This window comes from Salmo salar, chromosome 01 (genome assembly GCF_965601325.2).
Source record: "Salmo salar chromosome 01, fSalSal1, whole genome shotgun sequence".
NCBI lineage: Eukaryota > Metazoa > Chordata > Actinopteri > Salmoniformes > Salmonidae > Salmo > Salmo salar.
In genome coordinates this window covers 159,518,621-159,540,455 of record NC_138291.1, presented here as the reverse complement: position 1 = coordinate 159,540,455, position 21,835 = coordinate 159,518,621, and the positions used below count along the sequence as shown (strand labels likewise).

Below are 21,835 nucleotides of genomic sequence, written 5' to 3'. Positions count from 1 at the left end.
CCTATGCCCTCCCAGGCTCATCCATGGCTACGCCCCTGCCTATTCATGTGAAATTCATATATTAGGGCCTAATATGAACTTTAACGGAGTAAAATTGTTGCGTTTATATTTTTGTTCAGTATAGGTACCATTGACTTACATTGGATTTGTGCCACACATGCTAAAAGTTATAATTTCAAGTTGTAACAGAGGCCAGGTAAACAAAACCAAAGCATGGATTGCTGTCATACCTTGTCCATAGACTGTTTACCCTATGTAACCGGTGTGAAATTGCTAGTTAGTTAGCAGGGTGCGCGGCTTTTGTGGAGCGATGGGTAACGATGCTTCGAGGGTGGCTGTTGTCAATGTGTACAGAAGGTCCCTGGTTCGAGCCCTGGTAGGGGAGAGGAGAGGGACGGAAGCTGTACTGTTACACCTACATGGTGTCAGTTTCACTTCCAGATTTCTCAAAAGGAAAGATGGTTATTTCAGCCAAACAAGTATATCAGTTTGCACAGCCAACTAATTAAAGAAATGACACAAATACACTTTAAACACCATTTTATTCGTAAAATATATATTACAATTAAAATGATTGACAATTCTAACCTTTAGTGTTGGTCTGTGAGATGCATGTCTACGGTAAGTGCCCATCACTTTTAACATAGGATGAAATAAGGAATACCATTTTTTAAAAAGCAATGTAAAGTTTTATTTTCAGACATGGGGGATCCCAAAATGTGTCACGTTTTTCACTACACGCCAGTGTAAACTAAAGAATCCTGTTATAGTCAAATTAAAAGAAAAAATATATTTCACATCACTCACCAATAACTTTGTCACATTTTTCTACCATTCAGTCTCTGGCCTCAAGAGCAGAGGTCAGAGTGAGGAAGAGAAGGGGCACTCGAACACTTCACAGGGTCTGGCTCTTTGGGAGTAAATATGTGCAGACTTCTGCCACACCAGCAATGCTACTGGCAAATAGGTCCAGGGCAGTGGAGGAGTATATAAACAAAAATTGCAATCCACATGAAGGCTCTCTTAGAAAGTAACCATACACAAAAATACAAGAGAAAATTAATGACAAAAAACCCCCAAAAACTCCAGATTTGTTTTTATAATGGCAGAACACTGTATAAGTTATGGAGAAGTTTGAACAGTGGAATACTTGGGTGTTAAATGCAAACCCCATTAAATCACTGTCACGTAATGACACTAGAAAAATTGTGCTGAACAATTCATGAAAGGATTATGTCAATGTGTGCTGATGCTGAGCTGAATGTTTCCACTTGATTCCAAACAAAGACCTATCTGATATGTAATGATGATTGACCACAGATAGACAAAGTATTCACTTCAAATGAGTGTTCCACAAAAAACTGTCATGATTTAAAAATAATGCATGATGAGAATTATGGTAATGAACTGAATACTACAACTATTTCATTGCTGGTTCCCAGATAAGGATTTTGTTAAAGCAGAAACTTATCCCCACAGTCATTGTTCAATGTAAAAATGAAATTGCAATAAGGACAGGCTGTTTGGTATGACAATGCTAGAAGTGTAAGCTGAAGTAGAAACAGATCGGGCAACCAAGCTAGGTCTTCCAATCTAAGGCATCAGAGTTGTTAATGAACCTATTTACAGGCCTGATTTAACTTTTACATGAAAGATTACTGCACACACAAAGAGAAGATGGGTAAATGCTGTTTTAAGACAGACCAGTTACTGATCCATATTTTGCTCAACATCATGTGGCATGGACTGATGTGGATTTTATGGATCACATGTAAAAAAATTATAATAATCCATTCTGAACTTTAACACAACATCTATAATATACATTTTGCAATATAATATACTAGGTAGGCGGTTTAGCAGCAATAGGAATTAGGAAAATATCTACAGACACGCAGCCCACACTCACTTATCCAAGCACGGGACCACTCAGTGCACATTACTTGTAATCCTCAAACACATTCTTATCCTTGGAAAATGGTAGGAGCCAGGAGTTTTTCCTGACCATGTGACCACCTGAAAGATTCTGTGGGAAGATCTCAATTGAAAACTCCTCACGTCGTCTCCTTCTTAAAACCCATTGGAGGTCAGAGGGAAGGGACCTCTGGCTTTCTCATCCAATGGGTTTTGAGAAGGAGACAAGCAGAGAGGACACAAGGAGTATGCAATTGAGATAACTAGGGCCCAGAGTTTTTCCAGGAAACATGTTCAGGAAAAATCCTGTCCCTAGAAATGTTCAGCAGCTATTAGAAGATGAGGCCATATCACAGCCAGACAATTGAATAACCCTAACCTGTGACCATCCAGCATTAGAATACTGGGAGACAGACACGGTCAAGGGTGTCAAGAGTCCATATGCAGAGGAGTTTGAAGTCTACGACAGTTTAAACAAAAAAGGGGCTGCCTACAAAATAAATCCAAAAACAAAGATGTTGCATATTTCATATGTCCAAAGAAAAATGATGCAGCAAAAAGGAAAACCAATCCACAGGAAGGAACCGCACAAAAACAAAAAAAACAATCCAGTTTGTGATCAAAGATAAGGTACATTTCTACCGAATGACCATTTCCATGGATACTTAGTCCTTTACAGTGAGCCAAGGGACTTAAACCTTGAGGCCTTTCGACCCAAAAGGTCCTCGTAGTACGACTGTGTAGCTAGGTCAGGGAAAGGCAAACTTTTTGGCGGGATTTCGAAATTCAATGGAGGGCCGCACAGATTTTTGGGGGACAGAAAAACTGCAGTTATTTGGAAATATATAGGCCCATTATAATTTCTACATTCCATCTAGATTTAAACAATCAAGAGTGGCCGTGAGTATTTTATCTAACCCAAAATCATTTTTATTTTAAACTTGTATTACTCAAACCTCCTGTGGGCCAGATTGAATGGGCTCATAGTTTGCCCAGTCCTGATCTAGGTCCTCAACACTGAAGTAGAGATAATATACCATCTATAGGAAATTCACATTTTCACATAAGTATCGAATCGTGTTCGCACATCAGATGATGGACCAGATGATGCACATCAGGTGAAAAAGACTGTTAACCATGGACTTTTCCTTTTCTTTACAAATACTGCAAAATATACATATTGTTTCACTATGATTCAGGATGGGAAAATCCTCATCTAGATCCCAGTCGGGTTATCAGGGGGATGTACTGAACTGATGCCCCCACATGTAGCATCTTTCCCAACAATGCATGAGGAGGTAGAGAGAAACATGGGGCACCAATCCAAGGTGCTACTGGTGGTCAGTTACCTCCATTCCTAAGGCCAGGCTAGCAGTGAGGCTGTCATCAGGGGAGTAAAGCTGCACATATACCGTTGGCTCTGTCAGAAACAATTGTGTCCCCACAAGGTCCCGTTCAAAACAACATTTTAATGAATGAGTTGAGAAATCTGAATGAGGTAAGAAGGAAAGTGCTCAGGTATGGGTTGTCAAACTTGCCGTCCATGTGTTCACATGTGAAAGTTCCATGAGTGTGTGCATGTGTGAACGAACGCACACATCCAAGTATGAGCGCCCAAAATTCTGTTATCACAGTTTCAATTATAGTTCCTAAGAACAAAAAAAGTCAGTCATTGTTCAACCACTATTCATTATCTATCATAAAATCCTCTTTGCTGGATTGAGTTTAAATTTCCATAAAAGGCACACAATAAGTTGATTATTTCTACCACTTCAAAGTCTGCCAGTTCTAAAACAAATCATCTGAATGGGCATTTCAGGGGCCCCGAAGTAGCAAAACCTAACACGATCATAGAAATCTCTTTACATGCTCTAATTATTAAAATCCGGTTTCATAAGCCCAATCAATTTACAAAACAAGCTGTCCAAAAACTGAGAATGATGAACTGTGTGCAATGTATGTGTGTAGCATGTCACAAATGATAACTTGTTCGCTCTATAATGTGCTACTTTGACCTGAAGGGCTTGGGTCAAAAGTAGAGCACTACGATGAATAGGGTACCATTTGTGAGAGTGTATTTAGATGTGAAATAGAGGGTATTGTGGGGCTGCTCAGTCCTCCAGGCCTTGGCGGGTGAAGAAGTCTTCCAGCTCGCTTAGCCTCTCGATGAGCATGACATCCAGGTCGGCATCGTCAGGCCTCCCCCGCCGACCACGCCCCCTGGGGCCCTTTACGCGCAGGGGCGCCATGTTGGCCCGGACTTTGCGTTTGCGCGGCAGTGTGAAGTCGGGGAAGTCCAGTACACGCTTCCTCTTCTGGTGGCCAATGCAGACCAGCGAACCGTTCTTCTCCTTGGGCTCCTCGAAGATAGTCTCCAGGCTCCTGGTATGGGAAAACAATATGCTAAACCATATGCTAAACAATATACTAAACCACATGCTAAACCACATGCTAAACCATATGCTAAACAATATACTAAACCACATGCTAAACCACATGCTAAACCATATGCTAAACAATATACTAAACCACATGCTAAACCACATGCTAAACAATATGCTAAACCATATACTAAACAATATGCTAAACCATATGCTAAACCATATGCTAAACCATATGCTAAACCATATGCTAAACCATATGCTAAACAATATACACTAGTGCTGAGCGATTAGTGCTTTTTTGAGGTCGGTTCAGTTTCGATTATTAAAAAATAAATTACTGTTTTCGATTCCGGTTATTTAAAAAAAATATATATTAAATGCACTATGCATGTTGAATGCATTAACACAGAATAAAACAATGAATAAAAGTTCCATGATGGTAGTGACTGCCCATTACTGCTCATCACTTAAATCATAATTTAAAAAAACTATTTCAGTTGTGTATATTACTTTTGTTTTAGTTATTATTTCATTATAAGTCATCTCATCTCTATAGAGCTGCTGTCTATGCTGTCTGACAAAATCACTATTTTGTCAGAGTTGGGTATCTCCGGCGCGGCTCACTCTTGGATTGCGTCCTACCTGACAGGTCGCTCCTACCAGGTGGCGTGGCGAGAATCCGTCTCCGCACCACGTGCTCTCACCACTGGTGTCCCCAGGGCTCAGTTCTAGGCCCTCTCCTATTCTCGCTATACACCAAGTCACTTGGCTCTGTCATATCCTCACATGGTCTCTCCTATCATTGCTACGCAGACGACACACAATTCATCTTCTCCTTTCCCCCTTCTGATAACCAGGTGGCGAATCGCATCTCTGCATGTCTGGCAGACATATCAGTGTGGATGACGGATCACCACCTCAAGCTGAACCTCGGCAAGACGGAGCTGCTCTTCCTCCCGGGGAAGGACTGCCCTTTCCATGATCTCGCCATCACGGTGGACAACTCCATTGTGTCCTCCTCCCAGAGTGCTAAGAGCCTCAGCGTGACCCTGGACAACACCCTGTCGTTCTCCGCTAACATCAAGGCGGTGACCCGATCCTGTAGGTTCATGCTCTACAACATTCGCAGAGTACGACCCTGCCTTACACAGGAAGCGGCGCAGGTCCTAATCCAGGCACTTGTCATCTCCCGTCTGGATTACTGCAACTCCCTGTTGGCGGGGCTCCCTGCCTGTGCCATTAAACCCCTACAACTCATCCAGAACGCCGCAGCCCGTCTGGTGTTCAACCTTCCCAAGTTCTCTCAAGGTCACCCCGCGCCTCCGCACACTCCACTGGCTTCCAGTTGAAGCTCGCATCTGCTACAAGACCATGGTGCTTGCCTACGGAGCTGTGAGGGGAACGGCACCTCCGTACCTTCAGGCTCTGATCAGGCCCTACACCCAAACAAGGGCACTGCGTTCATCCACCTCTGGCCTCCCTACCTCTGCGGAAGCACAGTTCCCGCTCAGCCCAGTCAAAACTGTTCGCTGCCCTGGCACCCCAATGGTGGAACAAGCTCCCTCACGACGCCAGGACAGCGGAGTCAATCACCACCTTCCGGAGACACCTGAAACCCCACCTCTTTAAGGAATACCTAGGATAGGATATAGTAATCCTTCTAACCACCCCCCCTACCCCCCCCAAAAAAAAGATTTAGATGCACTCTTGTAAAGTGGTTGTTCCACTGGATATCATAAGGTGAATGCAGCAATTTGTAAGTCGCTCTGGATAAGAGCGTCTGCTAAATGACGTAAATGTAAATGTAGAAGTTCTTCAAAGTAAATAAGGCATACTGTTATGACTGCTGAATACCAACTAGCAATCACTAAGATCATGTATTTTCAGGTAGAGATACCTCGCTAAGCAACTGCTCTCCTCTTGATGACATTTTTCTGTCTCTTTTACATAACATGTGTAAAAGCTACACAGACCGGGCAAGTAGACGCATAATGGTTTATGGTCATTGTAGTTAATGACCGTGTTTTCTGCGCTAAACTACAAGCTCACAACAACAAAAAACTGACCGAAATGGAATTCAAATAACTGAACCGACATTGGTCAATGAGTTGTTTCAAAAAAAAATTATAACAGAAGTGTCAGTTAAACCGCTCAGCAATACCATATAATAAACAAAATGATAAACCATATTAAAAGGGGAAATTACACTGAGATTAAGATTTTTCACATTAAAATGTATACCAAACAAAAACCATTGAAATCAAAGTTGAATAAACCATACAACTACGTATAAGGACTACTTTTAACAATTTCCCCAGAAAATGTTACAAAAACACATTTCCAGGAATAACTGTAGAGATACAAAGTTTGGTAACGGAATAAAACTTAGAAATTTTACAGTAACTGTTACCAAACTTTGTATCTGCACAGTTTTTTACAGTTAATGTTTTTATTTAGTGTGTAAATTGGTCAAAGTAGTCATTGTGCATAGAGGTGTATGGTTTGTTAAACTTTGAAATCAATGGTTTTTGTTTGGCATACATTTTAAAGTGAAAAATCTGAGCCTCAGCGTAATTCCGTTACCTTGGAATTGCCCTATGCCTATTTTAACAGCCTATTGACTAACAACAAGCGGTTTCAATATATTGTCAATTGTCATGTTCTCCAACTTGAGGTACAGTTTGAATAATAAAAATTATGGCTGACCTGTTGGGAGTGGGTGATTTATAATTCTTGTTGGTGTAAATCTCTTCCAAGCTGAACTCCTTCTTCTTCAGTCTGATGGGATGTACGCCAAAACAAACATGTAAAGCACAGTTGGCACTCTGTGTGATCACATGAGCCGTGGTATTTCAATAATCCCATTGTTTTGTTAGTTTGTGAGTTTTTAACTTACCTCTTTGGTTTGGGCAGGCCCATGGGAGTGAGGTTGTTGTCTGGTTTGGGAACAGTCTTCCGAATGCGGATCTGGGAAACCCTCTTGGAGCGCTGGCATGGCTGGGTTCCCACACTCGCATCATACAGACCACCCTACAGAACAAAAGAAAGAAAAAGTGAGCAAGATCACAGAACCAGAAAAGAATTGCATTTTAATAATATGGCAAAGGGAGAGGTACAACCAGCTGGATTGCAAGAGTTTGTGTTCAGACAATGGAAAAATCAATGATGTTCACAGGGAATAAAATACAAAAGTCACTCCGTGGATCAAATGAGCATCCTCAGTCATCACCAAAATGGTGTTCCCACTGTCACACAACATTCATCAGCCCCCTTAGGTCCAGGACTAGACTGCAGCGACTGCAACTAAGAATTAGCTAAATTGTTCAAATCCGGTGGAACATTTGTTGTGCGTGATCCCTATAAATTGTAAGGATTATTCAGAATCAGATCCACACCTACAGGTAACTGACAAAATAAAGGAAACACTTGAGTAAATGAGGGATACAAAGTATATTGAAAGCAGGTGCTTCCACACAGGTGTGGTTCCTGAGTTAATTAATCAACAACAAATTCTGGGCGGGCCATTATTTTGGCCCCCATAGGTTGACAATGCCCCCATCCACGGGGCACGAATGGTCATTGAATGGTTTGATGAGAATGAAAACGATGATAACCATATGCCATGGCTGTCTCAGTCAGCAGATTTCAACCCAAATGAACACTTATGGGAGATTCTGGAACGGCGCCTGAGACAGTGTTTTCCACCACCATCAACAAAACACAAAATTCTGGAAATTCTTGTAGAAGGATGGTGTCTAGGGATGTGCTTCTCTTTCATATGCATCTAGATATATGGGCTCCGATACAAAACATTTTCATTTGGATCAATTCGGTGCGATTTGGTTTGATTAGGGGAATGAATTTATGTGATTTGGATCAATTCGATACAATTACATGCATTTTTTTGCATGAACACATTTATTTTCCATTTATATCTGCTGCTGATGGGAGCTCAGGAGCTGGGCCTCAGCTGGATCTGTCTGAGATGACTTCTCTAAGCTGAGTGGCACTCAGTGTGTGTGTGTTCCTCAATGTCAATGGTGTGTGTAGGTACCTGAGCTGAACCATAGGGCAGCTCAGGTACCTATGCTTTTTGTCCCCCTACTTTTTATCTGAAAATCACCAATTTGTCATTTTTGCAGATAAAATGTTGAGTTGACACTATGACAATACTAATCTTTAGAAATTAGAATGGCATTTAGCCAATTAGTATACTGCAGCTTTGGATTTTACCCAGTCTCAAAAGCAAATGGTTTAGAACGTTTGGAATTTTAAGGAGAGTTTCTCCCACTCCAACCAATGAATGTGACCATGCACAGCTCCAAAAAAGTATTGCTGTCACTTATGAAATGACCCTGTTCATGTAACAATGACCAAATACACTGACTGTTTAAAGCAAAAACTACCAAAACCATTTCTTATAGTGAACCTAAACAAAATCTGAATGATTGAAAACCCCAATCAGCTGTTGGATGGGAGTTGCAACCACTCCGGTAAAACGCAATTGGTAACATTTAGTTGAGTTACAATTAGTTGAGGCAATCAAATTACATTCATTGTTTTATTTAACTAGGCAAGTCAGTTAAGAACAAATTCTTATTTACAATGATGGCCTACACCGGCCAAACCTGGATGACGCTGGGCCAATTGTGTGCCGCCCTATTGGACACCCAATCACAGCCGGTTGTGATACAGCCTGGATTTGAACCAGGGTGTCTGTAGTGACGCCTCTAGCACTGAGACGCAGTGCCTTATATCGCTGCGCAACTCGGAAGCCCAAAACTGAACTGAAGGAAAGGACGCACCAATTCAGTCACAACAGATGAGGTATTTTCAGAATAAAGTAAAAAAAACAAAAACAGAGATTGGTAACTTTTGAATGGGTTTTCTGGCTGATGCATGCTTAATTTGGATCGGTTAGGGTTTATATCTTAAACATTTGAACCGAAGACCGTTGGGTATTGATGAATGGTGAATCGTTACATCCCTAACATGTGGGCTCCCAAGTGACACAGCGGTCTAAGGCACTGCATCTCAGTGCAAGAGGCATCACTACAGTCCCTGGTTCGAATCCAGACTGAATCACATCCGGCCGTGTTTGGGAGATCCATAGGGCGGCGCACAATTGGCCCAGTGTCGTCCGGGTTTGGCCAGGGTAGGCCGTCATTGTAAATAAGAATTTGTTCTTAACTGACTTGCCTTAACTGACTTTACTAAGGGTTGGTAATAGGCCGATTGGTCGGCTATTTGAGCCAGTAAAGGGGGCTTAGGTAGCGGAATGACTTTTGCTTCCCTCCAAGCCTGAGGGCATACACTTTCTAGTAGGCTTAAATTGCAGATATGGCAAATAAGAGTGGCAATATCGTCCGCAATTATAATTTTTAGTTAGTCTCACTCAGATAACATTAAAAACTGCAAACATTTCTCCCCCACCTTATGACAAAGTGTGTAGAATTGCAGGAAATTGGCTGTAAAACAGCTATTTTTCCTCTCCGCCCTATGGTAAAATGAGTAGAATTGCATGAAATTAGTTATACATTTTTTTATTTTATTTTTTAAAATCGCTAAATCTTCTCTCTGCCCCATGGCAAAATGTGTAGAATTGCAGCAAACTTGCTTTAAAATGTAATTTTTTTTATTCTCTAGGGCTGCACAATTTGGACAAAATATATCATTGCGATTTCTTGGGCCAGATATTGCAATTGCTATTATGAATTGCAACACGTGGGTGAAAACCATGTGTGATGGAATTACCAAGTTAAAACAACTGTCAGGGTAGAGAACGTCACTTCTAACATGAGATCATGTGAATTAACACACTGTGCTAACTGAACACAAAACCAAATGAAACTCATCTTTCCCACCATTGTTATAGGCTACATATGATAACAGATAGGATTATAACGCCTACATATTAACAAGTCAAAATATATTATTGATTCATTCATGAATAACATTATGAGTTCCTATTTACATTTACATTTTTTTTTTTTTACATTTTAGTCATTTAGCAGACGCTCTTATCCAGAGCGACTTACGAGTTCTTAAATAACCTAAGTTAATTATTTATTCAAGCAGCCGTGGGCTGCAGATGGAATATGAAGCTTATGATTGCGTAATTATGTATAAATAGGCTGAATCATTATTATAAGTAAAAGTGACTTAAAACGCATAGCCTACTGATTGCAAGGTGCAGTCTGTGTCCAAAACATTGGCGTCTGGTCCAGTCATTCAATGTGACATGTTTCAACTCATCCCTTAATTTTGTTATACAGTGTTGGGATGGTGATTTGGGAGAAATATGTATATCTCCTATCCAGCTTGTTTATCATCTTCTTGAAGCCATCTTTGCTGACTGTGTAAATAAGAACCATGTCTTTGGCTATCTGATAGCCTCTGACTTCTATGCGGCTGCGGTGTGTTTTTTTGTAGGGTGTTACACTTGAAAACACATCAGCAACCAATGTGTGGTTGTGGCTGAGGGGCTTTGCTGCTGTTGGGTGCTTTTTTTTACTATTCAATCATCGTAAAGTAGTGGATGGTTATTCTTCAAATTATTAAATCAATTGTCAAGACAACTCAGACAGTTTTTGAGGTTTGCCTGTACCGAAATACTGCCATAGCACTGAAGATGCGCCCTTCTTTGGCACCAAATTTACATTCTTGTTAGCACTAGCAGCACCGGACACACTGAGGTAAAGCCACAGAGTTGCTAAACGTTATACTGTACTGTCTTTGGTGAAGCCCTTTCTCTCCTCACCAGCATCTAAATGTGCGCTCTAACCAGGGACGCTTGTGATTGGCCAGCATGTGCATGCCATGCAGAGTGAGAGACACCCGCGAGCAAATGCAGCCCCTCATGAGGAGTGTGGCCCCCACACCTATCAAAGTTGCCCATCCCTGTCTAGTCAATCAAAGTCCATTCTAAGACAGTTACTGTACATGCCAGGCTCACCTCTCTGGATGGGCTGCGGCCACGCAGACCAGGGTATTTGACGTTGGCACTGACGATGGCAAAGCTGGGCACAGGCTCGGGCTGGTTATCCAGACGCAGGGTCTTGGGGCTGTGGCTATGACTGGTCTTGGGGCTGGAAAGGGCCCGCTCTGGGGAGAGTCTGACCCATCGTCGCCGTGTTGGTGAGAAGGTGAGAGACGTACTGCTGGGCAAAAAACAGGATGGAGACGCATAGTTCATGATGATATTCAATAATAGGCATAGGTTGTGCATCACTTATACATGCTGTTTATCCTTTGAGATGCCACTGACAACAGCAGTAACATAGTAATGTAGCCAGCCCATATTCGTTTGCCAATCAATTAGTACATTGCATTTGCATTTCATGGACATTTAATAGTGCCACGTCTAGCCGTCTGCTCACCTTGCTGTGCTAGACATTCTGACAGAGGTAGCTTCTTGACTGCATGATTGAGCATAACTGCAATTACAAACCAACAAGCAAGCAAACAAGAAATCAGCAGAATATCTTCAAATGTTCACTATAATAAGTAAATCTTTATTCTCTTTATTAACAGAGCCATTTTCATAAGCCATTAGCACATGAAAATGCCTATCAATACTGACCTGTGGTCATTGTCCAGGCCAGGAGGGCCTGTGTAGTCCTTGAGGGGAGGCAGGGGAGGATACATGTACTTCTGTGACTCTATAAACTGACACATCACCGTCTCCACCGCTGTGGCCGACAACCTCATGAGGGGCATGGGGCGCTTATGTCTGAACCAGAGGCGGAAGGAGACGGGGGAGGATGCAGCCAGCACGGTGCTCAGACCCGCCTTAGAGAACTTGGAGAAGCCCATCTGGCTGAAGAGGGACATGGGGAACTGGCCTGTGGCATGGAAGAGGCCGTGCTGCAGGGTAGAAGCGTCTCTGTCCAGGGCCTTGCTGCTACAGCAGAAGGAGGAGAAGGTCTGGGCTAGGGGCCCTAGTTGCAGGGGGGACAGAGGCAAGACTGGGTTGCCCAGAATCACCAGGGGCTGCCAGTGGTGCTGCGACGTCTCCTCCTCCAGCTCCGGGAGAGACATGGCTAGAGCGCCACTAGTGCTGCGAACGCCTTTCAGGGCCCGCTTTTTACAGGAGGACCGGTCCTTATTCCAGTGGTTCTTCAGCTTGGAGTTGAAGAAGCACGGGAGGTTCCCCCATCTGCTTTGACCACCATCCGGGGGTGAGGGGAGCTCCGGGGAAGGGCTGGAAGGTACGAGCTGGCTGGCTGTGTTCGACAGCTGGAGTAGGAGGGCCTGGCCTTGGGGGTGGATGGATCTAACACCAACCATGAGAGATTTAGAAGAGCCATTTCGGGGAGAAGAGAGCTTGGAGACTACGGAGGAGTCTAGAGAGGGGCTGGAAGAGTGGAAGGATCGATCCGTGGCTTGTTTGCCCTTCTGAGGGTCCACGTAGCCAGACATGGGTGGGGAGGGCAGAGGGGACCAGGAAGAGGGTGCAAAGACTGAACCTGATAGTGATGATGCTCCATCTGGAGACTTCAGCTGGGAGTGGGACAACGGATTGTGTTGCTGATGAGGAGGTATGGTAAAGTTTAGAGTCTGATTTTCTCGCCCACCATATGATACCCTCATACTCTCTACAAACTGCTTGTGTTGTTGAGTCTGCTGCCTCTCCTCGGCTGTCTCCCTGCCCACACCAACCTGTGGTCGGTCCTGTATCTGAGCAGAGAAGCTACTCTTGACGGACATAGTGGCGGTAGAGGTAAACTCACCGACCGAGTGTGCCTTCGCTTCCCTCTTGTTCCGCCTCTTCCTCTCAGGCTTCCGGTCTTTCTCTGCCTCTTTGGAGGACTGAGTGTAGGCCGTGTGGTCTGTGCGAGGTGGGCTGGTGATCCTAAGTTGGACATTAGTTGAAGCAGGAGCTATTCTTCCCGTGTGCTCGGACCTAGATGACTCTACGACTTTAACGGAATGTGGCGACAGAGAGCAAGCTCCTATAGGGCTCAACTGGACCCCCTCAGGAAATGCAGCCATAGTCCTACCCTTACCCGTAACTGGACACTTATGGACCTCAGTGCTTTTGGACTGGCCTTGGGATTCAGTGGGGAAGTGTACATGAGGAGAGTGTGGATGTGTCTCCATACTCTCTCTCCTGTTCCCAGATTGTGCCTTCTGAGAAGGGGATGGAAGGGGCACTTCCTGGCTGTCACTAGACTCTGTGTCTGCCAGGGCAGAATTGACCAACCAGTTAAGAGCGTCCTGCCCCTTCTCGGCCGCCAGCTCCATGTCCATATCTTCAAAGTCCGACACAGGGGAGTAGTTCCCTTGTATGCACCCCTCAGTGACCCCCTTAGAGGCAGCTTGTCCCATGGAGGATACGGACCGGCCTGACTCTGTTCTTTTCATTTTCCCACCTAACCCCTCTTTGTGGTCACTGCTCGGGGCCGGACTGTGGCCGGGTGAAAATGTTGTCGTCATCATCCATTGACATCCAGTGACGCTCCCCTTGTCTAAGTCTGTTCCTGAGGAGCACGAAGGGTTAGGACTGTGTGGTAACAACTTGGTGAAGTCCTCTTCTTTCAGCACTCTTGGTTCCTTTCCTGTACAACACAAGAAACATTACTTACCAACAAAATAATCTTCAATCAAGTAGTTAAACACTGGCAGCCCGTGGCCCCCATGTTTGGGGTCACTTAGAAATGTCCTTGTTTTTGAAAGAAAAGCACATTTCTTGTCCATTAAAAATACAGCGCAGACAGTCATTTACAACATTAACAATTGTAGCTGGAAACAGATATTTTTTATGGAATACCTACAGAGGCCCATTATCAGCAACCTTCACTCCTGTTTTTCAATGGCATGTTGTGTTAGCGAATCCAAGTTTATCATTTTAAAAAGGTCAATTGATCATTAGAAACCCCATTTGCAATTATGTTAGCACAGCTGAAAACTGTTCTGATTAAAGAAGCAATAAAACTGGCATTCTTTAGACAAGTTGAGTATCTAGAGCATCAGCATTTGTGGGTTTGATTACAGGCTCAAAATGGCCAGAAACAAAGAACCTTCTTCTGAAACTGGCAGCTTCCTTAAATACACTGCTCAAAAAAATAAAGGGAACACTAAAATAACACATTCTAGATCTGAATGAATGAAATAATCTTATTAAATACTTTTATCTTTACATAGTTGAATGTGCTGACAACAAAATCACACAAAAATAATAAATGGAAATCCAATTTATCAACCCATGGAGGTCTGGATTTGGAGTCACACTCAAAATTAAAGTGGAAAACCACACTACAGGCTAATCCAACTTTGATGTAATGTCCTTAAAACAAGTCAAAATGAGGCTCAGTAGTGTGTGTGGCCTCCACGTGGCCTGTATGACCTCCCTACAACGCCTGGGCATGCTCCTGATGAGGTGGTGGATGGTCTCCTGAGGGATCTCCTCCCAGACCTGGACTAAAGCAGCCGCCAACTCCTGGACAGTCTGTGGTGCAACGTGGCGTTGGTGGATGGAGCGAGACATGATGTCCCAGATGTGCTCAATTGGATTCAGGTCTGGGGAATGGGCGGGCCAGTCCATAGCATCAATGCCTTCCTCTTGCAGGAACTGCTGACACACTCCAGCCACATGAGGTCTAGCATTGTCTTGCATTAGGAGGAACCCAGGGCCAACCGCACCAGCATATGGTCTCACAAGGGGTCTGAGGATCTCATCTCGGTACCTAATGGCAGTCAGGCTACCTCTGGCGAGCACATGGAGGGCTGTGCGGCCCCCCAAAGAAATGCCACCCCACACCATGACTGACCCACCGCCAAACCGGTCATGCTGGAGGATGTTGCAGGCAGCAGAACGTTCTCCACGGCGTCTCCAGACACTGTCACATGTGCTCAGTGTGAACCTGCTTTCATCTGAAGAGCACAGGGTGCCAGTGGCAAATTTGCCAATCTTGGTGTTCTCTGGCAAATGCCAAACGTCCTGCACGGTGTTAGGCTGTAAGCACAACCCCCACCTGTGGACGTCGGGCCCTCATACCACCCTCATGGAGTCTGTTTCTGACCGTTTGAGCAGACACATGCACATTTGTGGCCTGCTGGAGGTCATTTTGCAGGGCTCTGGCAGTGCTCCTCCTGCTCCTCCTTGCACAAAGGCGGAGGTAGCGGTCCTGCTGCTGGGTTGTTGCCCTCCTACGGCCTCCTCCACGTCTCCTGATGTACTGGCCTGTCTCCTGGTAGCGCCTCCATGCTCTGGACACTACGCTGACAGACACAGCAAACCTTCTTGCCACAGCTCGCATTGATGTGCCATCCTGGATGAGCTGCACTACCTGAGCCACTTGTGTGGGTTGTAGACTCCGTCTCATGCCACCACTAGAGTGAAAGCACCGCCAGCATTCAGAAGTGACCAAAACATCAGCCAGGACGCATTGGAACTGAGAAGTGGTCTGTGGTCACCACCTGCAGAACCACTCCTTTATTGGGGGTGTCTTGCTAATTGCCTATAATTTCCACCTGTTGTCTATTTCATTTGCATAACAGCATGTGAAATGTATTGTCAATCAGTGTTGCTTCCTAAGTGGACAGTTTGATTTCACAGAAGTGTGATTGACTTGGAGTTACATTGTGTTGTTTAAGTGTTCCCTTTATTTTTTTGAGCAGTGTAGTACCTGCAAAACACCAGTCTCAACATCAAAAAAGAACACAGACACTGGACAGAGGAACTCTGCCTAGAAGACCAGCATCCCGGAGTTGCCTCTTCACTGTTGATGTTGAGACTGGTGTTTTGCGGGTACTATTTAATGAAGGTGCCAGTTGAGGACTTGTGAGGCGTCCGTTTCTCAAACTAGACACTAATGTACTGGTCATAATGTACTGGTCATCTTGCTCAGTTGTCCACCAGTACCTCCCATTCCTCTTTCTATTCCGGTTAGAGACAGTTTGCGCTGTTCTGTGAAGGGAGTAGTACATAGCGTTGTACGAGATCTTCCGTTTCTTGGCAATTTCTCGCATGGAATAGCCTTCAATTCTCAGAACAAAAGTAGACTGACGAGTTTCAGAAGAAAGTTATTTGTTTCTGGCCATTTTGAGCCTGTAATCGAACCCACAAATGCTGATGCTCCAGATATGCAACTAGTCTATAGGAGGCCAGATGTATTGCTTTTTTAAATCTGCGCTAACATAATTTCAAAAGGGCTTTCTGATGATCAATTAGCCTTTTAAAATGATAAACTTGGATTACCTAACACAACGTGCCATTGGAACACAGGAGTGATGGTGGCTGATAATGGGCCTCTGTACGCCTATGTAGATATTCCATGAAAAATCAGCCGTTTCCAGCTAAAATCGTCATTAACAATGTCTACACTGCATTTCTGATCAATATGTTATTTTAAAATGGACAAAAGGACATTTCTAAGTGACCCCAAAATGTTGAACGGTAAGAGTGTATGTATATATATATATACAGTTGAAGTCGGAAGTTTACATACACCTTAGCCAATTATATTTAAACTCAGTTTTTCACAATTCCTGACTTTATTTTAAGAATGTGAAATGTCAGAATAATAGTAGAGAGAATGATTTATTTAAGCTTATATATTTCTTTCATCACATTCCCAGGAGGTCAGAGGTTTACATATGCTAATTAGTATTTGGTAACATTGCCTTTAAATTGTTTAGCTTGGGTCAAACATTTCAGGTAGCCTTCCACAAGCTTCACACAATAAGTTGGGTGAATTTTGGCCCATTCCTCCTGAAAGAGATGGTGTAACTGAGTCAGGTTTGTAGGCCTCCTTTCTCGCACACGCTTTTTCAGTTTTGCCCACAAATCTTCTATAGGATTGAGGTCAGGGCTTTGTGATGGCCACTCCAATAAATTGACTGTGTTGTCCTTAAGCCATTTTGCCACAACTTTGGAAGTATGCTTGGGGTCATTGTCCATTTGGAAGACCAATTTGCAACCAAGCTTTAACTTCCTGCCTGATGTCTGGAGATGTTGCTTCAATATATCCACATAATTTTCCTTCCTCATGATGCCATCTATTTTGTGAAGTACACCAGTCCCTCCTGCAGAAAAGCACCTCCACAACATGATGCTGCCACCCCCGTGGGATGGTGTTCTTCGGCTTGCAAGCCTCCTCCTTTTTCCTCCAAACATAATGATGGTCATTATGGCCAACAAGTTATATTTTTGTTTCATCAGACCAGAGGACATTTCTCCAAAAAGTACAATCTTTGTCCCCATGTGCAGTTGCAAACCATAGTCTGGCTTTTTTATGGCGGTTTTGGAGCAGTTGCTTCTTCCTTACTGAGTGGCCTTTTAAGTTTTGTCGATATAGGACTCGTTTTACTGTGGGTATAGATACTTTTGTACCTGTTTCCTCCAGCATCTTCACGGTCCTTTGCTGTTCTGGGATTGATTTGCACTTTTCGCACCAAAGTACGTTCATCTCTAGGAGACAGAAAGCGTCTCCTTCCTGAGCAGTATGACGGCTGCATGGTCCCATGGTGTTTATACTTGCGTGTTATTGCTTGTACAGATGAACGTGGTACCTTCAGGCGTTTGGAAATTGCTCCCAAGGATGAACCAGACTTGTGGAGGTCTACAATTGTTTTTCTGGGGTCTTGGCTGATTTCTTTTGATTTTCCCATGATGTCAAGCAAAGAGGCACCGAGTTTGAAGGTAGGCCTTGAAATACATCCACAGGTACACCTCCAATTGACTCAAATGATGTCAATTAGCCTATCAGAAGCTTCTAAAGTCATGCCATCATTTTATGGAATTTTCCAAGCTGTTTAAAAGGCACAGTCAACTTAGTGTATATAAACTTCTGACCCACTGGAATTGTGATTCAGTGAACTATAAGTGAAATAATCTGTCTAAACAGTTGTTGGAAAAATAACTTGTGTCATGCACAAAGTAGGTGTCCTAACCGACTTGCCAAAACTATAGTTCGTTAATTAACAAGAAATTTGTGGAGTGGTTGAAAAACGAGTTTCAATGTCTCCAACCTAAGTGTATGTAAACTTCTGACTTCAACTGTATATAATCCACACTCAGTCTTAAAAACATTAAACTTTACTCCTTTTTTAAATGACTTAATAAAATGTAACAGGGAGGCATGCACACACATTTCAGCATGGTGCCTTCTAATCTTTAGTGCGTCAACTTCAACTCACCCAGACCATGGAGAGGTGACAGGCCCTGTTTGGTGACAGCAGCAGTCATCCCTCTTGCCAGCTGGCCCACCTGGGTCATGAGCAGAGCCAGGCTGTTGCCATGTGTGGTGCCCTGCTCACAGAGCTGCTCCATCCTCCTCTCCACCACCTCCAGACGCTGGCACAGGGAGCCGAGGGAGCCTGTCAGCAGCCGCTTCATCTCTGCCTGGTGGGCTTCCAGGCAGCGCTTCAGGGTCCCCAGCTGCTCTCCCGTAGGGCCAGCCGGGGGAGTAGGATCAGAGGGACACACCTGAGGCGGAGGAGGGGAGGTAGGCTCTGTGCACAGAACAGTCACAGAGAGGGTGAGTTGGAACTGGGGAGTTTGATTGTCAGGTTTGGGTAGCTGAAGAACACTTTCATAATTTCCCCCGATCACTTCTCCTCACGTTTCAGTCTGATCATTTAGATTGCTGCTGCCTCCTGTTAGCCTACTACTATGATATATCAAATGGTGAGGACGTTTGCTAGCAAGATATAGCCCATCTAACAAGCAGGGAAGGGGTAGGTAAATATAAAATGCCGAAGCGCATTCTTTTAATTTTTTTTTACCCCTTTTTCTCACAAATTTCGTGGTATGCAATTGGTAGTTACAGTCTTGTCTCATCGCTGCAACTCCCGTATGGACTCGGGAGAGGCAAAGGTCGAGAGCCTGCGTCCTCCGAAACAGAACCCAACCAAGCCGCACTTCCTCTTGACACAATGCACATTTAACCCGGGAGCCAGCCGCACCAACGTGTTGGAGGAAACAGCATGCACTGCGCCCGGTCCACCACAGGAGGAGTCGCTAGTGAGCGATGGGACAAGGACATCCCTGCCGGCCAAACCCTCCCCTAAACCGGACGACGCTGGGCCAATTGTGTGCCGCCTCATGGGTCTCCCGGTCGCGGTCTGCTGCAACAGAGCCTGGACTCGAACAAAGAATCTCGACTGGCATAGCTAGAACTGCGATGCTGTGCCTCAGACCACTGCGCCACTCGAGAGGCCCCGAGGCGCATTCTTACTGAGTGACTGCAAATGTCTGCCCGCTGCAAGTTAAGGACAGACACACACCTTCGAGCGCTATGCCTAATATGAAGCTTATTCGGTCTATAAACTTGTAGACAGATAAGTAAATGTTGACAAAATACCTAGGCATATTACAACACTTCCGTGTTCTCTGAACATGAGTATCTTCCGATCCAATTCGGCTATCAACTGTCAATTTACAGATACGATCACGAGTATGGCCAGGTTGGCACCCCCTTAGTTTCTATGCACAACAAACTGATAACAACAACTGTACATTACCTAGTTGTTTTGGATGAACCCAGACATTGCCTTTGTTGCCGGGTCTTTGAGTGCCTTGGACCTGAAAATGACCACGCACAAGTTTACACACGATCCAATACACAGACATTGGATACACATGCAGAAACATAAGCATACTCTACGACAGGGTTCCCCAACTGGCGGCCCAAGTTATATTTGGCCCTTCACATTTTTTTGCGGGGCATTTTTATTGTTGGACATAAGACTGTAAAAACACCAGGAAATCAGCTCCAAGTGACTTCAATTTAATAAATATGTTGCCAAGTATTCCCACGCATAATAGAGACACGTGATCATACACAAATGTAAACAAGGTTCGAAATTATTATGTTTTAGTCAAACAGATTGCGGTTAATATGCAGTCTAAAAATTATTTGTAATTATGTTACGGCCGCCCCCACTCAAGACAAAAAAATAATAAAATAGTCCTACGACTGAATCTAGTTGGTGATCGCTGCACTAACACCACCACACATTCCCCACCTGGTCTGACACTTGTGTCTCTGTTCTTCTGAAATCGGAAGAGCCTACAGTCCCATAGACAGGACCTCTCAAACTGGAGACTGAGCCCAAATCCCTCTGCCTGTGCTCTGCCGGGGTCTGTCTCTCTCTCACACCAGAGTCCATCCCAAAACTACCATCTCTAGCTCTGCTTTCTGCCGGTCTGTGAGACATTGTCACGGTCACCAGAGGTCCTCCACCCTCCGCAGCATTCCTCTGGTCCTTGCTAGTCTCTCTGCACCCTGTGGCCAGTTGTTCATGGTACAGCTGGGAGAGAGAAGGGCATGGACCCACCGACGTGGAGCCGGGCAGCTGCTGACCACCTCTTGGATCAGCCGGAACAGATGACAACATCATCACACATGGGCTGAAGGGCCTGCAGAGCAGAGAGGGGAAAAGAGGGGTTCCTGGGTCAGATTCCAGTTCAGATAATTGTATTGCCAATACAACATGGTTGATTAACGAAGAGATGCCCATTGATTGAATATAAGACCTTATGATAGCTGGATAATCAACTACATTTAATACACAAATCTACATTTAAAAAATGTCTAAAATAAACATATTTCAATCTAATGCTTGCATGCAACCTTGAGGCGAATACCAAATCAATTCTCTATTATTACTCAGCAGTGTGATACATTTAGTTAATCTAGCCATCGTTACCTAACCCCACGCATAATCCCCGACTGCTACAAGTAAACTGGCTCACTACACGTACGAGCTATCTTCTGTGGTTTGACAGATCGAATCTACTACTAGCATGACCAAAACAGACAAACATAACAGCGAGTCTATTGAAGACTCAATTTTGAAAACACTGATCAAGCGTAAATCACTCGCTCACTGCCTGCCTGGATTCCCAATACTCTCTACAATAGCACGACTGTCTACATCTTTTATAATGTAGCTAGCCACTGCGATCAAAACGTCGAAGGGCCCGTACTACACGACTCGCGCTTTGTTGAAGAATTTTAGCTGGTAGGTTTAGACAATTGTGATAACATACATACCTCGACCAGAGCTCTGCGCCCACTGTGGATATGTGGCTTTACCAAACTTGCCCCAAGACGTGCCCTACAAACTCCTAGATATAATTCCAGTTTGATGTTCCATCCAGACGTCCCGTACTAATGATTTCTATTTCAACTGCGCTTCCGGTGGAAAGCGGCTCTTGATGGGAAGGCGAAAAGGCAGTTTAGCATTACATTTCAGAACCTACCCACTTTGTAAGCAAGTATACAGAGATGGCAATATGTCTCTTTAATATCTAGCTAACCGTATATTTGCAAAATAGTTCCATCCTAACATGGCAATGTTTTTTTGCAAGAAATACAGATTTGTTTACGAACAAATAACTAAATGAATCTCGCTCTTGGATCAGGGCGAGACAATTGGCCAGATTGGATCGTAGTCTACTTCCTTTTGAAGGACTCAGCCATTGGCACAGACCAACCGGCTCGAGCACTCTTCTCCTCCCATTGGTGCATCGATGAGAAACTGCATTATGGGTTACCAAAATAATGTACAGTATAGGCCTTGTTTGC

At 44.1% G+C, this 21,835-nt stretch overlaps 1 protein-coding gene across 2 annotated transcripts; it reads right to left on the bottom strand.

The window, feature by feature from the left end:
* Positions 1 to 666: 666 nt before the first annotated feature.
* On the bottom strand, positions 667 to 21,723 carry LOC106567778 (uncharacterized). Of its 2 annotated transcripts, none has more exons than XM_014137509.3 (10): positions 21,302 to 21,723; positions 20,271 to 20,664; positions 19,767 to 19,827; positions 18,441 to 18,755; positions 11,881 to 13,858; positions 11,678 to 11,734; positions 11,254 to 11,458; positions 7,195 to 7,328; positions 7,005 to 7,076; positions 667 to 4,296 (listed from the first exon to the last, which is right to left on the bottom strand). In XM_014137509.3, exons 2-10 carry the CDS (start codon positions 20,643 to 20,645, stop codon positions 4,026 to 4,028), a joined length of 3,468 nt encoding a protein of 1,155 aa, XP_013992984.3. In that variant the 5' UTR covers positions 20,646 to 20,664; positions 21,302 to 21,723; the 3' UTR covers positions 667 to 4,025. The 2 variants fall into 2 exon arrangements, with proteins under 2 accessions (XP_013992984.3, XP_013992993.3); XM_014137518.3 differs by having other exon boundaries at positions 11,254 to 11,455.
* Positions 21,724 to 21,835: the final 112 nt, after the last annotated feature.